Genomic DNA, 16,403 nt, shown 5'->3' on the forward strand with positions numbered 1-16,403 from the left:
TCAACTCTTGCCACATCTTCCCCGGCAATCACTTAGTGTCTCTATGGATTTGCTTACCCTGGGCATTTATACAAATGGAATCATTTAATATATGATGGTTTGTGATTCACTGTTTTAATCTAACACAATGTTTTCAGAGTTCATTCATGTTGTCCCACGGATCAGTGCTCATTTTTGAGTGTATGAGTGAGAAAGTCACTCAGTTGTGTCTGACTCTCTGTGACCCCGTGGACTATACAGTCAACGGAATTCTCCAGGCCAGAATACTGGAGTGGGTAGCTTTTCCGTTCTCCATGGATCTTCCCAACCCAGGAATCGAACCGGAGTCTCCTGCACTGCAGGCGGATTCTTTTCCACCTGAGCTATGAGGGAAGCCCATGGCTAAATAATATTCCATTGTATGGTTATACCACATTTTAGGCATCCATTCATCAGTTGATAGACATTTGAGTTGTTTCTACATTTTTGCATTATGAGTGATGCTGCTGTGAATATTTGTGTACAAGTTTTTGTGTGGATATGTTTTCATCCTCTTAGGAATATAACCTAGGAGTGAAATTGCTGGGTTTTAGTAACTTCATAACTCTAACCTTTTGAGTAACTGACATACTCTGTTTTCCAAAAAGGCTGCATTATTTTATGTTCTCACCAACAGTGTATGATGGTTCCATTTTTCCACATCCTTGCCAACATTTGTTACCGTCTTCTTCATTTGAACATCATTTGGATGTGAAGTGGTATTTCCATATGGTTTTGACTTGTATATCTTCATGGCTGTTGATGTTGAGGATGTTTTCATGTGCATGTTGGTGATTTGTAGGTCTTTGGCAAAATGTCTGTTTTCTCTTATTCTATGGATTGTCTTTTTGTTTTCTTGATACTATCCTTTGGAGCACAAACTTTTTAAAATTTTGATGAAATCCAATGTATGTATTTTATCTTTTGTCCCATTTTAGTGTCATTTCTAAGAAATCTTTGCCTAATCCAAGGTCACAAAGATTTATACATGTGCTTTGCTCTAGGAGTTTCATAATTGTAGCTTTTACCAAAATACACATACACACCCCCACTCAGAATGCCCCCTCAGGAATTGTAGAAACGTTGGCTTCATCATCAAAAGCCCTAGGTTTTCATACCGGTTAGTTATGACTTTACAGGACTGAGTGTCAAAATACTGTTATAAATTGAGGTTAATATCACATGCACTGAATCTTGCAGGATTTTAGTTAGTATTGAATGACGTTAGGAAAGTCAGAGTTCTTTGCCAAGTGTAAAATGTACATAAAAGTTCAACTACAAGTAAGAGAAAGGAGGAAGGGAATTAATCACTTTGAAACTATTAAGTAAACATTGAAACAGTTCAATATTATTAATTTGGGCAAGAATTAGCCTGAAACCACATCTCCCATCATACAGTGCAATAAGTTACAAAATGATCAAAAGTTGATCATCATGATTCTTTCTCTAAAAAACATCTAAAAGTATAAAAGCTTTGTGTAGACCTTTATTTTGATTCAAGAAGACAAATGTAGCTTCAGGAATAAGTAAGCTGCAATGTATCAGAAAACAGGCAACAGAAAGGGTGAAAATGTATAATGACAGACTTAAGGAAAAGATAATTGTTTAAACCATTTAAAATTGCATGCATCTAAAAAGACAATTAAATAATAATTATTAGAAAGGTAAATCTAGGAAGCTCCCATGATTTACTGTTTAAAGGGGATGCTCAGTTAATTTACAGGTGAAAGGAAAGTACAGCAAATTAGTACAAATAATCAGCCTCCATTTTTCAGGGCTATGAGGAAATGGGTAAAATGAAACCTTCTAGGTATGAATCAAAATGTGACTGTTGCTTTAAAATAAATCAAAGTAAAACATGCCATTCTGACTTTTAACAGGGTCTCCTGCAACATTATGATGATTTATGTCAGGAAGTGCCTCCTGTGTTTGTCAATCTGATGACCCCTAAAATGAAAAAGGTTGGTGATGTTGATGGTTTATATTGATTTCCCTGTCGTTTAAAATTAGATTCCAGTTCTATAGATTATGGATTCTAGAACATCTATTCTTGGCAAGACCCTCTTTCTAGTTCAACTTTATAGCTCTATTTTCCCTGCAGAATGATTTCTTGTCTAGGTTTTGTTGCCTTTGAAAAACAAATAAATCTAAATAATGAGCACTTTCTAAGAATCCGCGATTGCTTCATGGACAGCCAAAGATGATTAAAAACAAAAAGTCACCTTTACTAGGCATAATGGAGGGGAAATAGAATTAAGGGAATACAACCCATAATATTTCCAGGTAATAAAAAGCAGCCTTTTTATGAATGCAGATGCTCCTTTTTAATAAGGGAAACCGTTTTTTTCTTTTTCTAGGTGGAAGCTGTGTTAAGACAAGGGCTCACAATATTGACATGGTCATCTTTAACACTAGAAAGCTTTTTTCAGGAAGTTGACTCCGTTTTGGGTATGTTCAATCAACTCTTAAAGAAGGTATGAGAGATACATTTTAAAAAACTGTATGCATTAATACTCAGACTATACGTAATAGTTTGATTAACCTATGAAAGCTATTTAAGACTATTTAAGCGACTTAACTAAAAGGACATCATTACATTAAAAAAAAAAGCTTTGTACTTCTTGAACTGATTTGGGGCCTCTTAATTTAGAATAGCCTTGTTCTTGTCCCTGAATTACCTTGCCTGTAATATGTTAAAATGATGGTTCAGCTCCACAGTGTAGTTTAGAAAATGGTCTAGTTGTAGACTGTGGAAGATGGTGGAAAGGAGGGCTTAAATGCATCTGATGTTACTCAGATGAGGTAGTTACCCACTTGGAGACTATCTGTTGATTTCTGGTATGTTTGCTACATAAAACATGCATGACCTTTTAGATGTGCTAGTCTGTCTATGGTAGCAGCATGGTGTAACAGACAAAACCCAGAGGCTTGAAAATCAGATAAACCTAGGTAGGATATTTCAACTTTCACCAGCTCTGTGTTCCTCTCTGGGTTTCTTGACTTCTCTGAGCCTTGGTTTCTCTGGCTGTAAAACTGGGATAGTACTGATTCATGGGCTGGAAGGAGATCATGTGTGTGAGGTTATGACACATGTTGCAGCTCAATAAAGTGTAATTCCACATCAAGAAAAGATTTACTTCTAAAATTCCTACCAAATTATGCTTGGCTCAGGATGCAAGTTTCCAGATGTAGCCCTCCAGGTTAGTTTATAACTCAAGTGCTTTTTGGATGAAAGAGGAGTTTTCTTCCACATATGTTTTCTCATTGGTAGATCAATGACTTATGTGAAATGCATATTGATGCAGTTCTAAAGGAGATAGCCAAAACGGTGTTAATTTCCCTGCCTGAAAGCGGTGCTACCAAAGTGGAAGATATGTTGACACTCAATGAGGTATGCATTTATGTGTTATATTTTAGTCATAGAAATGCTAACTCATAAACTAAAATGTGAATTTGCATTCTGAAAGTAGAAATCTGTGTTCATGGCATTTAGACATTCTGGATTTTTTTTTTTTTTTAAACATCCTCAGCTCCAAAGACTTATAAGGTGTCAACAGCTCAAGCTCATGGTCACACCTTAGACGTTATCCTAATAATGACCTCAGCCTCATGCCGGAGTCCCCTGGGGTCCTGTCAGTGCTCACTCTGTGCGTGCCCCCGGGGCAATATCATCTACTCTCATGGCTTTAACTACCACGTGCTTTGTCCTTTTGTCACCCGAACACCTGGGAGTCATATAGAGTCCTTTTCTCGCTCCCATCCCCAAAGCCAGTCAGTCTTCTAGGGCCCAGCCAGGTTTTGTCTCTTACTGTTCTTCTTGAACTGCCTCTTTTTTTCCATATCAACCACACTTGTCTTAGGTCATGCTTTTTCTTCTCTTTTGAGCAAAGGTTTATCACAAGGGCCAAGCAAAGAGAATGGGCACCTCATACTCAAAAAGCCTGAACTCCAGATCAGGCTTTTAATGCTCATGAGTGTGTCATTTAATGTTGTGATCTAACTGGTCTCTCTGTCCCCATGTTTGGCCCCATCATATCCATCATCCTCCAGATGTAGGAACTCGCCAGCTTAAATCCTTCAATGGCAGTGGCATCCGCCTAAGCTCCTGAGCATCACATTAATTTGAACTGACTTGAATACCTACTTGTCCTCCATTGGCTCAAAAGTACAAAAGACAGGAATCCTGTCTAATCATTTTTGAGGCCTGGCACGTAACATAGTCTTTATCAGAAGCATTTACTTTATGTCTTGAACTCTGAGCCCTTTTTTCTTTCTTGCCTACCTTCTGCTTCCCACCTCCTTACTGGTTTAGGTCACCTTGCTAATGTCCTTTTCAAGACAACCAAGGATGGTTCCATCTCAAGGGATCTAATGTGGCCATGGGAAACAGGTGCCCTTACCCTCTCTTTCTATGGAAATGTGGTGTCCTCTTCGCAGGACACCTTTCGGAGCTGTTTGGGGTTAGGGTAGCCAGACAGCCTCTTGCTTCAGAACTGTTTAGGCATGGAGCAGCCCTTGCATCCCCAGATTGTAGCGGTCATTGGTCAAGGTCTCTGAGAAGTTCTTTTTCAAAACTTTGAGGTAATGTGATCTCAAGCCATAAACTTGAGTGAGGGTGAGCTAGTGGCTTTGAATTTCTAAGGGAGACTGTATCTGTCCCTCCTAGAGCCTCAGCTGAGATTGCTGACTGTCCTGGGAGAGTATGGCCCTTGATTTGCCTGATGGTGTGGCAGGGAGGACAAGGCTAGGTCTCAAGTTCCTGTCTGCTACCCTTGTGAGGGATCCAAGGCCCCATTTGTTTTTGTTTATGGGGGAAAAAAGTCCCCATAAAAGCTGTAGCTTCAACTTCTCGCTTTAGGCCCGTATCTTTTTTTTTTTTTAATTGAGATATAACATGTATACAGCAAAGTGCACAAATCTTAAGTGTACTATTCAGTGAATGTCTACATATGACACACCCTTGTAACCTTCTCCACAAGAAGGTATAGAACATTTCTTCATTGCAAATGATCCCTTCTGCTCCATTCCAGGCAACAAGCACCCTCTACCCCAAAGTCATCAACATTTTGGCATCTGTCACTGTATATTAGTTTTACTTGTTTTGAACTTCACACAAATGAAATTGAGGAGCATATATTCTTTATGTCTGGCTTATTTTGCTCAGGGTCTGTGAGATTCATCTGTGTAGTTGCATGAGACACTAGTTCTTTCATTTTCATTCATTGCTGACTAGTATTTCAGTGTCTGAGTTTATTACAATTTATATATCTATTCTGCTGTTTGGGGCATTTGGATAGTTCACAGCTTTTGGTTATGTGCACTGAGAACTCTTGTACATGGTTGCTTTTTGTTTTGTTTTGTTTTTGTGAATGTAAGCACCTGTTTTGGTGAGTGTATTCTTCTAAGTGAGTTTGCTGGGTCATAGTCAGAGGTTATGAATATATTTAGCTTTCGTGGAAACCATTTTTTAGAGTTGTGTGTTTGAATTAGGAACCAAATAGGTTTACACATTGCATTTGATTCATATATCTTTTAAGTTTCTTTTTGTCATCTCCCCCTTTCTTTGCTTGCAATTTTTTTATTGCAGTAAAATATACATACTGCAAACTTTATAATTTTAACCATTTTTAATGTACAGTTCAGTGGCATTAAGTAAAATTCAGTGTTTTGTAGCCATCTATTTCCAGAACATTTTTTTTTTTTATCATCTTACACAGGAACTCTGTACCTATTAAACAATGACTTCGCATTTTCCTTCTCTCCACCGAACCCCTGGGAACCGCTATTCTGCTTTCTATGTTTATGGATTTGTCTGTTTTAGGTGTCTCGTAGGTGAAATCATGAAATATTGCCCTTTTGTGTCTGTGTTACTTCACTTAGCATAATGTTTTCCAGGTTAATCCGTACTGTAGCATGTATCAGAATTTGGTTCCTTTTTAGATCTGAAATGTTCTGCGGTATATATATGCCACATTTTGTTTATCCATTCATCTGTTGGTGGACATTTGGGCTCTTACCACCTTTTAACTATGTATTAAGCACTAGTGTGTAATTATCTGTCCCTACCTTCAGTTCTTTTGGGTATATACTCAGAGTGGAATTACTGGTCATATGGTCATTCTATGTTTAGCTTTTGAGAAATTACCAAATATTTTTCACGGTGGCCATACTGTTCTACCTTCCCACTAGCAGGGTACAACAAGGGTTCCCATTTCTCTAATTGCTTGCTGACAGTTCTTATTTTTCATTTTTGAAGATTAAAACATTTTTCATAATAATCTGAATGGATGTGAAGTCTCCTTGTGGTTTTGATTTGCCTTTTCCTAATGATTGCTGATGTTGTGCATCTTTTCATGTGTTTGTTGGCCATTTTTACATTTCTTTGGAGAAATGTCTATTCAAGCTGTTTTTTTTTTTTGCCTTCTTTCTTTTAATGCTCTTTATTTATTGAAGAAATGGGATCATTTGTCCTATAGAATTTTCCCTGTTTTAGACTTTTCTTATCCTAGTAGTATGATTTTTAAAAATTAAAATATATATATATATATCATTTATTTTGGCTGTATTGGGTCTGGGTTGTGGCACACAGGATCTTTAGTTGTGGCATGTGAACTCTCAGTTGGGGCGTGTGGGATCTAGTTCCCTGGTCAGGGATCGAACCTGGGCCCCCTGCATTCGAAGCGTGAAGTCTTAGCCACTGAAACACCAGAGAAGTCGCAGTAGTGTGATTTAACATGTTGACCTAGTCCTCTGTTCCTTGAATTTCCTATGTATTTTAATTAGCTCTGGATTGATTCAGTTCAGGTTCAATTACTTTCGCTTTCCCTGACAGAATAGTTCACTGTGTACTTCCTATTGCTTCACATTAGGAGGCACATTTTATTGTTGTTTCCCTTTTTGTGATTTTAAGATTAATTAGTGGGCTCAAATACAGTCAGCTTTATCCATCATTATAAAGTTTCCCACCAACCTTTCTCCTGAAGAGTTTAGCAATCTTTGATTATTATTGCCTAGAACCATTATTGTTGCCTGCTGCTGCTGCTGCTGCTGCTGCTAAGTCACTTCAGTCGTGTCCGACTCTGTGTGACCCCATAGATGGAAGCCCACCAGGCTCCCCCATCCCTGGGATTCTCCAGGCAAGAACACTGGAGTGGGTTGCCATTTCCTTCTCCAATGTGTGAAAGTGAAAAGTGAAAGTGAAGTCGCTCAGTCGTGTCCGACCCTTAGCGACCCCACGGACTGCAGCCTACCAGGCTCCTCCATCCATGGGATTTGGTTATTGTTGCCTAGAGATTGCAAAATGTTGATTTTCTGACTTTAGCATTTATGGATAAAATACTTCTATAAAGAAGAAATTTTCTTCATTAACTGGTTGGTTACTATGAAACAATGTATAGAAAAGTTTTCAAAATAATGAGTTGGCTCACTGGCAACTTCTAAAATACTCATTGTAGTTTAAATTATTTAAAGATCATTATGAATATATGGATTATTATGTATTTGAGGGATTCACTCCATGGAAGTCATTATTCTTTTTTATATTTAAATTTTATCATCTTTGTCCAGTGGAATTCTTCAGGCAGGCTTCTGTGTTTTTGATATGCATCTCATAGTCTTTGAAAGCTTTCTTGCTTTCTGGAACCGCTGGAAATCTTAGGTTCATCTTGTACATTTCCTGCCCCAGATCTGGGATAACTCAATTTTCCATCTAGTTCTTCAGTGTTACTGGTGGAAAATGATATTTGAAAATCACACCCTAGGTGCTAGGAATGACACTCATTTTTAACTTTCACCTGTTTTTATAGTATAATTTCTGCATCTCTCATATACCTTGGGTGGTATTTCTTGGGTTGGCAAATAGAGTCTGCTCTATTCCTGGGCTCCATGTTATTTTAGGAGGGAGATTCCTTCAAACGTTGTATAGGTCTTTTTCCAGAAATTAAAGGTTTCCAAAGAAGTCTCCTGTTTCCTGCCTGGGGATGAGAGGGTAACAAGAGCTTGTCATTTCCTTCTCGCTCATCCTGGAATCTGATTATGAAAGTAAAAGTCGCGCAGTTGTGTCCAACTCTTTGTGACCCCATGGACTGTAGCCTGCCAAGCTCCTCTATCCATGGAATTCTCCAGGCAAATACTGGAGTGGGTAGCTGTTCCTTTCTCCAGGGGATCTTCCCAACCCAGGGACTGAACCCAGGTCTCCCACTATGCAGGTAGATTCTTTACCATCTGAGCTATCAGGGAAGCCCAAGAATACTGGGGTGGGTTGCCATTTCCTTCTCCAGGGGATCTTCCCGACCTAGGAATCAAACCAGGGTCTCTTGTATTGCATGCAGATTCTTTACCAGCTGAGCTACCAGGGAAGCCCAAGAATACTGGGGTAGGTTGCCATTTCCTTCTCCAGGGGATCTTCCCGACCCAGGAATCAAACCAGGGTCTCTTGCATTGCATGCAGATTCTTTACCAGTTGAGCCACCAGGGAAGCCCACGTACTTCATACCAGGTCTTACTTATAAACTAACAGCGTACAAGGGAGTAGGGACATTTCTCCATTAATTTTTTTCATTTTGTGCTCTTGACAGTGAAAATCATTTCTATTGGTGTATGCGTATAACTGTTCTGACACCGTCCTCTTCTCAGTTGGCTGAAATTCACACTATCAAAGAAAATTTTCTTTGAACATATAAACACAGAGCTTTCATGTGCATAGAAGGAGAAGCAGATCACCCAAACAAGGGAAATGAGGATAAAGGGTGACCAAGTGTGAATGTGGTGGTTACGTGGGTGGCCCCGGTCAAGATACAGGAGGTGAAACTTGGAAGAGCATGTTTGTCAATCAGTGTGCCCCAGCTATATGTCCTGCTGCTGCTGCTGCTGCTAAGTCGCTTCAGTCGCGTCCGACTCTGTGCGACCCCATAGACGGCAGCCCACCAGGTTCCGCCATCCCTGGGATTCTCCAGGCAAGAACACTGGAGTGGGTTGCCATTTCCTTCTCCAATGTGTGAAAGTGAAAAGTGAAAGTGAAGTCGCTCAGTCTTGTCCGACTAGTGGCGACCCCACGGACTGCAGCCCACCAGGCTCCTCTGTCCATGGGATTTTCTAGGCAAGAGTATTGGAGTGGCTTGCCATTGCCTTCTCCGGCTATATGTCCTAGAGGGATCCAAGATTGAATAACACATGGGCTGCCTTCACACAAGCCTATCACTTAGGTAGACCATTACAGTGAAGACAGAATAAGCTTTGTAATGACGAAGCACATTGGATAACACTTAGGAGAGAAATCAGTTTTGGGAACATGCCATACTTAATGTTAATCTGGGGGGATTCGAGGTTGTTTTGCACTAACCAGTGGTTTCAGACTGTATTGGGAACCAGGGCTTATTTGCAGTAATGGTAAGTATTCCTTATCTTGGGACATCTAAGATAAGGATGTGGTTTTAGGACAGATTTTGTTAATTATTCTAAAGCTATCTTCTGTTAGCCTCCAATTAGTCCTTCTACTCTATGATGTTGGGGCTGGGACTCTGCGAATTACATTCATCCTTGGCTAGCTGGCTCTGTTTTAAGCTTGCAGCATAGGTAACAGAAGGAGGCTGGAGGAGAAAGCAGGCTTCCTTTCTTGTATTGCCTTCTGTTGCTGACACCATTACCCTGGCCATGGCTGTTAGCCCCAGGCCCTAGCTTTTTCCGGCCTTTCCAGAATCAGCCTCATGTGTCTCTCAGATATACCAATATCAAGAGGCCCCTCTCTGAGCTTCTGAGGCAGCAGCACTAGCTGAGCATCTCCCTCACCTCCCGGTACCAGGTTCCAATAACTTCACCCTCCTCCCTGGGCTCCCCCATGCCCAGGGATGGGAACTGCTTCCTGCAGTTATTCTCTGTGACCTCTGCGTTCCCTTTTGCCCTTTTGATCCTTTAATAGTTGTTTAACCAGTTTTTAAAATATTCTCTCATTCTGTCTGTTAAAATAGCTGGAGTGGTGTGTATTTCCTTGCTGGACCCTGATCAACATATCTGTATATTGATGGATATACAAATGGAATTGGAAATCAGGGCAATAATATGATCCAAGTTAAGATAGGAGAACACAGGGAAAATGATGAAAGGGTATTAAAAATTCTATCCGCAAAGTCAACCTGGCTCCATAGAGACAGAAAGTAGATTAGTGGTTGCCAGAGTGGTGGGGAGTGACTGCTAATGGATATGGGGGGGATTCTTTTGGGGATGATGAAAATGTTCTGGAATCAGATGTCAGTGATGGCTCCCAGCTTTGTGAATATACTAAAAATCAATGAACTGTGCACTTGACAAGGGTCAGTTTGTGTTATATGAATTATATCTCAATTTTTAAAAATAGAAAGCCGCTCACAAAATCAGTTTGACAGCCTTCCGTTTCATCCCTGGCATGCTCCTTGGTCCTGCAGTCTGGTCTTCACTCCGCTGTGGGAATGGTCTTATTGATCTTCAAGGACTAGCTGTTCTTCTCATGAAGAGCTATGGTCCTTATCAGGAAAAGATGCCTTGCTTTGCGAGGCATCTCACAAAGTTGGGCACTACCCAACTGGTAGTGACATCGTATGGAGGCAGTTTTTGTAGTCTGTTATCTCATGCCATTATTTTGCCACTCAAGAGGATAGCTGTGCCACTGGTCGCCAACTGAGACAGGAAGTTTCTTTGCAATGGAATGTGTACATCTAAGTTCCTTACTCCTGGCTTTCTTGGCAGTACGAGCTGTCATGGTTATCTGAGGTGACCTAACTCATAGCAAGAATCAAATGTGAGTTCTTTGATCAGGCTTCAGGAACTAGGATGGGGCTGGATTATTGTGTTTGGAATGGTATCGGTGCAGAGCCCAGCAAGGTGAGACACTCCAGTAGTCTCAGGGATGAAAGTCATCAGCACTGCTGGGGGCTGAAGGCACCAAAGGAGGAAAGAGTGCTTTCAGAGTCCAGTGAGAACTGGAACCACGTGGAGGGGCTTATCCCGTAGGAGCTGAATTTGTGAAGAGACACAGCCTCTACCAGAGATGCAGCCCTACCCTCCTCTGCCAAGGAGGGAGTGGGAGGTACCCTCCTCTCCCACCCTCCTATTTTCTACTGGTGCGTCCCACTGGGTCAAACCCAACTGCAAGTCAGAGAATCAGGGAGCCCCAGGAGGCAGCTTCCCTCTGCACAGGGCAGAGCAGAGAAGAGCTAGGAATGGGTTGCAGGAGGCAAATGGAGAATAACCTGCACCTGGACTCTCTCCCAAGTTGGATTTCACAGAGTTGCAGGGATTATTTGTAGTTTCCGGAATTAAAGTCATAAATAGTTGGCACAGTCCTAGAGCTCTTGGTGCATTGCTGACTTCTGCATCCAACTCTTCCTTCCTTCTGGTTCTGTGGAGAAAGTTCTCACCTCTTTTCATAATTGAGGTTCTACTCATGGGCTCTGGAGTCTACGCTTTCTTGTTCTTGGCAGCCTGACTGCACCAGTCTTCCTTCTTCTAGATCTTCAGCTTTGTCCTCTCTCGGGGACCCTGTCCCCCAATAGTTGAAGATATTCTCCCTCTTTTCTTGCCAGCAAACAAAAACGCTGTCACATCTCCTTCACTTCTTATTCATGACTAAACTTCTACAAACGCTCACTCCAGCTGCCTTCGCTCTCCCACTTCTCTTTTCCCTGCTCCATTCCCCTCAATTCCTACTTCCTGTTATTTCTAGCACTAGCTCTTGTTTTTTGACAAGTTCATTGAAATATAATTCACCCATTTAAAGTGTATGATTCGGGAACTGCCTGGCGATCCAGTGATTAGGACTCTGTGCCTCCCACTGCAGGAAGCATGAGTTCGATCCCTGGTTGGGGAACTAAGATCTGGTAAGCTATGTATCGCAGCCAAAAAAAAAAAAAAAGCGTACAACTCAGTGGTTTTTAACATATTGACAGAATTGTGCAACTGCCACCACAATCAATTTTAGAACAGTTCATCTCCCCAAGAGAAATCCCATACTCATTCAGTTCAGTTCAGTTCAGTCGCTCAGTCATGTCCGACTCTGCGACCCCATGAATCACAGCACACCAGGCCTCCCTGTCCATCACCAACTCCCAGAGTTCACTCAAACTCATGTCCATCAGGTCGGTGATGCCATCCAGCCATCTCATTCTCTGTCGTCCCCTTCTCCTCCTGGCCCCAATCCCTCCCAGCATCAGAAGCAGTCATCATAATTTTCGCTCAACTGTCCCAGCCAGCCCTCGGCCACCACTGATTTGCTTTCTGTCTCCATGCCTACTGTAGACATTTCTTACCGAGGAGTCGTGTGGTCTGTGGTCTGTTGTGACTGGCGTCCCTGACTCAGCTCAGTGTTCATTCATACCGTCCCATGTATCAGTACTGCCTTTCTGTTTACTGCTGAATCATAGTGCATCTTGTGGGTGGACCATGTTTTAATTATCCACTCATCAGTTGATGTACATTCGGAGTCTCACTTTTTGGCCTTTATGAATAATGCTGCTGTGAACATAAATGTACAAGTTTTTGCAGGGACATATTTTCATTTCTCTTGGGCATATATTTAGGGGTGGAATTGTTGGGTTATATGTTAAGTACATGTTCAACTTTTTGAAGAACAGTCAGACTTTTCCAAACTGGCTGCATTATTTTACATTCCCACCAGCAGTACGTGAGGGTTCTGTTTTCTCTACACCCTTGCCAACACTTATTATCCATCTTCTTGATTATCACCTTCTTAGTAGGTATGAAGAAATGTCTTAGTAGGTATTAGAAATGTCTATTCAAATCCCTTGTTTATTGTAAAATTGGGTTATCTGCTGCTGCTGCCAAGTCGCTTCAGTCGTGTCCGACTCTGTGCGACCCCATAGACAGCAGCTCACCAGGCTCCCCCATCCCTGGGATTCTCCAGGTAAGAGTACTGGAGTGGGTTGCCATTTCCTTTTCCAATGCATGAAAGTGAAAAGTGAAAGTGAAGTCGCTCAGTCGTGTCTGACTCTTCGCGACCCCATGGACTGCAGCCCACCAGGCTCCTCCATCCATGGGATTGTCCAGGCAAGAGTACTTGAGTGGGGTGCCATTGGTTATCTGACTTTATTTTTCAGTTGTAGTAGTTATTTGTATGTTCTGGATACTAGTCCCTTATCAGATTGCAAAATTTCTCTCCCATTCTGTGGGTTGTCTTTTCCCTTTCTTGACGGTATCCTTTGAAACCACAAAGTTTCAAATTTTGATGATATCCATTTCATCTGTTTCTGTTGTTGCTGCTCTGCTTTGGTGTCAAATATCAAAGAAAACTTGCCTTATCCAAGATCATGAAGATACACGCTTATGTTTTCTTTTGAGAGTTTTATGGTTTTTGCCGTCACATATAGATCCGTGCTTCATTTTGAGTTAGTTTTTGTGTGTGGTGTAAAGACCCAGTTTCATTATTTTGCAAGTTGATATTCATCTGTACTAGCACCAGTTGTCAAATACCGTTAATTTCATTATCATATGATATTGAAAACATACAGAGGAATTTCTATGGCATCCTCTCATTTATTCTTGTGAGCATGTTCTTTTAACATAAAAGATGACTTTATGTTATTTTGTAGAGGTTTCCAGGGGGGTGCCAAAATAAACATGTGTTTAATCTATTATGTTTAACTAGTAGTCTGGTTTCTTCCTTGTGCATATGTGTGTGTGTGTGTGTGTGTGTGTGTGTGTGCTCAGTCATGTCTGACTCCCTTACAACCCCATGGACTGTAGCCCACCAGGCTTCTCTGTCCATGGGACTTTCCAGGTAAGAATACTGGAATGGGTTTTCATTTCCTCCTCCAGGGGATCTTCCCGACCCAGGGATCGAACCTGAGTCTCCTGTGTTTTCTTGCTGCTGCTAAGTCGCTTCAGTCATTTCCGACTCTGTGCGACCCCATAGACAGCAGCCCACCAGGCTCCTCTGTCCCTGGGATTCTCCAGGCAGGAATACTGGAGTGGGTTGCCATTTCCTTCTCCAGTGCATGAAAGTGGAAAGTGAAAGTGAAGTCGCTCAATCATCAGCGACCCTATGGACTGCAGCCTACCAGGCTCCTCCGTCCATGGGATTTTCCAGGCAAGAGTACTGGCGTGGGTTGCCATTGACTTCTCTGCCTGTGTCTTCTTAGGGGATTTCAAAGCAAGTAGAGGATGTGTGTATATAAACAGGTGTGTCCTTTCTTCTGTGATCAGCTGGAATTGTGTCCACTTGCTTAACACTTGTTTTCCCTGCTGGACTGAAGTGGCTCTCAGCTGCCATTGCAATCCAAAGTTTAATTGTGTGTTGAATAAATTAGAAAGGATGGAGTGATTGAATGGAGGAATGAGGTCTGAAGAGTCAGTGGGGGTAGGAGGGAAGGGAGACTGTCTTTCAGTAAGAGGAGGAACATCATTTCCCCTGAGATTGAGAAAAGATGAAGATGGTTTCAAATACAGGTGAGGTGGTATAAATCTGGGGACAAGCTTAGAAGTTTCTCTCTCTCTCAATCTGGTAGCCAAGAGAGGAACACCTGAGAGCTGTGCAAGGAGACTATGGGATTTCCCAAAGCGTGTCTGGAGAGAATTTGCATAGATAGGCTCAGGCTCCTTCGCAAAAGTGATTTTAAAGGGCCAAGTTGGCTGCTACCATTTACTTTTCTCTTTTCTAAAATGCATTGACAGTGTATGTCAAAAGGCTTGTTCAATTTTATAAGCCAGTTTTCTTTTCTGGATTTAACTAGTTCTCATTTTCTTCCTAGAGTATTTGTTTTTAGAAACATTCGAAAGGCAAAAAGCACAGACTTTTAGAATCACACAAAGCTGGTTTCAAACCCCTATGCTTACCACCTACTGTGTGACCTTGGGCAAATTTTTTATTCTTTCTGAGACTCAGTTTTCTCATCTGTGAAATGGGGACAACAACATTACCTATCCTAAGAGGTTGTCGTTTAATTAAATGAGTTCATACACATAAAGCTCTTAAATTGATGCCTGGCATATAACACAATGCTCAGTTAAACACCTTGTCTCACTTGAATCTCAAAACAACACTTTGGATTGTCGTTTTTTAAAACTATTTCTCACTTTCAACTTGTTACATCTTTATCTCTCTTATGTCTTCGGGCTTCTTTCTTTTTATTCATGTGAATGTGAGTGTAGATCTCTATGAGTGATTGAATCAGGTAAGGTAAAAAACTGAATTTGACACTTCCCTGGAAGTCCAGTGGTTAAGACTCCATGCTTCCACTGCAGGGGGCACAGGTTCTGTTCCTAATCAGGGAACTAAGAACCTGTACGTGTCATGGCATGGCCAAAAAACAAAACAAAACAACTTTGAATTTTTTTCTTTCTCCTCCTTTTCCTCGCTTGAGACTTAACAGTTTTCTCAGGCTGCTTTTAGCTGTTGATAGTTTGGAATGTGAATCGTTATACTACTGGCCACTATCTCTAGGTATTTTCAAATAGCATTAATTAGAGTTTGACAAATTAAAGTCATGTTAAGAAGCTTCACAGTAGTTTTAAGTATCTGGAAATTAATAGGCATTTCTTTATTTAATAGACATACACAAAAGAATGGGCTGAGGTTCTAAACCACAAAAGTAAGCATGTGGAAGAAGCTGTCAAAGAACTTATATTAATATTTGAGACTATTTATGAAGTTAAGTACAGTGGGAAAGGAGCAAGACACTTACCAGGTAATGCGACTGGTTAAAATGTTTGAATCACAAGCGCTACAGGTATGCTCTCAAGAAGGCCCTCTGTGCTTAGCATGTACCAGAATTCCAGACTCTGGGAAGGAGATCAGATGTTCAGCATAAACCATGCAACTTGCACAGTGTAGGCACAGTGAGCCCTTTTTATGAGTTAAGGAATGGTGGGCACCCCTCTGAAATCCAGGTTGTCATTGTTGTTTAGTTGATAAGTTGTGTCTGACTCTTTTGCCACCGCATGGACTGTAGCCCACCAAGCTCCTCTGCACATGGGTTTTCCCAGGCAAGCGGGTTGCCATGTCCTTCTCCAGGGGATTTTCCCTACTCAGGGATCGACTTACGTCTCCTGCATTGGCAGACAGATTCTGTACCACTGAGCCACCTGGGAAGCCCCTAATCCAAATTCCCAGACACCTGTTAAGGACCAACCTTGCAAGCAGGCCTTAACAGGAATAGCATTCTCTGGCCTGCTGTGTTCACTTTTTCTGTTTTATGCGTTCATTCTACCACGCTGGTTGTCACACTGCATGACAACCATCTGAGTAGAGGGCAGAGACGCTGCTGAACATCGTGCAATGCACAGGCCATCCCCAGCAACAAAGAAAGTAGTCAGGAGTGCTGAGGATGAGAAACTCTGAGCTTACAGTGGTTAAGAATCCGCCTGCTAACACAGGAGATGCCAGAGACTTCAATCCCTAG

The 16,403-nt window shown here is 41.5% G+C and overlaps 1 protein-coding gene across 2 annotated transcripts in view; it reads left to right on the forward strand.

The window, feature by feature from the left end:
* The window catches only part of DNAH8 (dynein axonemal heavy chain 8), a 324,005-nt gene that overhangs the window by 60,956 nt on the left and 246,646 nt on the right, over nt 1–16,403 (forward strand). The window contains exons 18-21 of one of the 2 annotated variants that reach the window (XM_088831445.1): nt 1,899–1,979; nt 2,376–2,492; nt 3,290–3,409; nt 15,554–15,689. In XM_088831445.1, the coding sequence (XP_088687571.1) occupies nt 1,899–1,979; nt 2,376–2,492; nt 3,290–3,409; nt 15,554–15,689 (454 nt within the window). Of the gene's footprint in view, nt 1–1,898; nt 1,980–2,375; nt 2,493–3,289; nt 3,410–15,553; nt 15,702–16,403 lie in introns of both variants that reach the window. The other variant, XM_055406188.2, reaches the window with a different exon arrangement.

The sequence above is a fragment of the Moschus berezovskii genome, chromosome 23 (genome assembly GCF_049115385.1).
Source record: "Moschus berezovskii isolate FMDL1 chromosome 23, NW_MosBer_1.0, whole genome shotgun sequence".
Lineage (NCBI taxonomy): Eukaryota > Metazoa > Chordata > Mammalia > Artiodactyla > Moschidae > Moschus > Moschus berezovskii.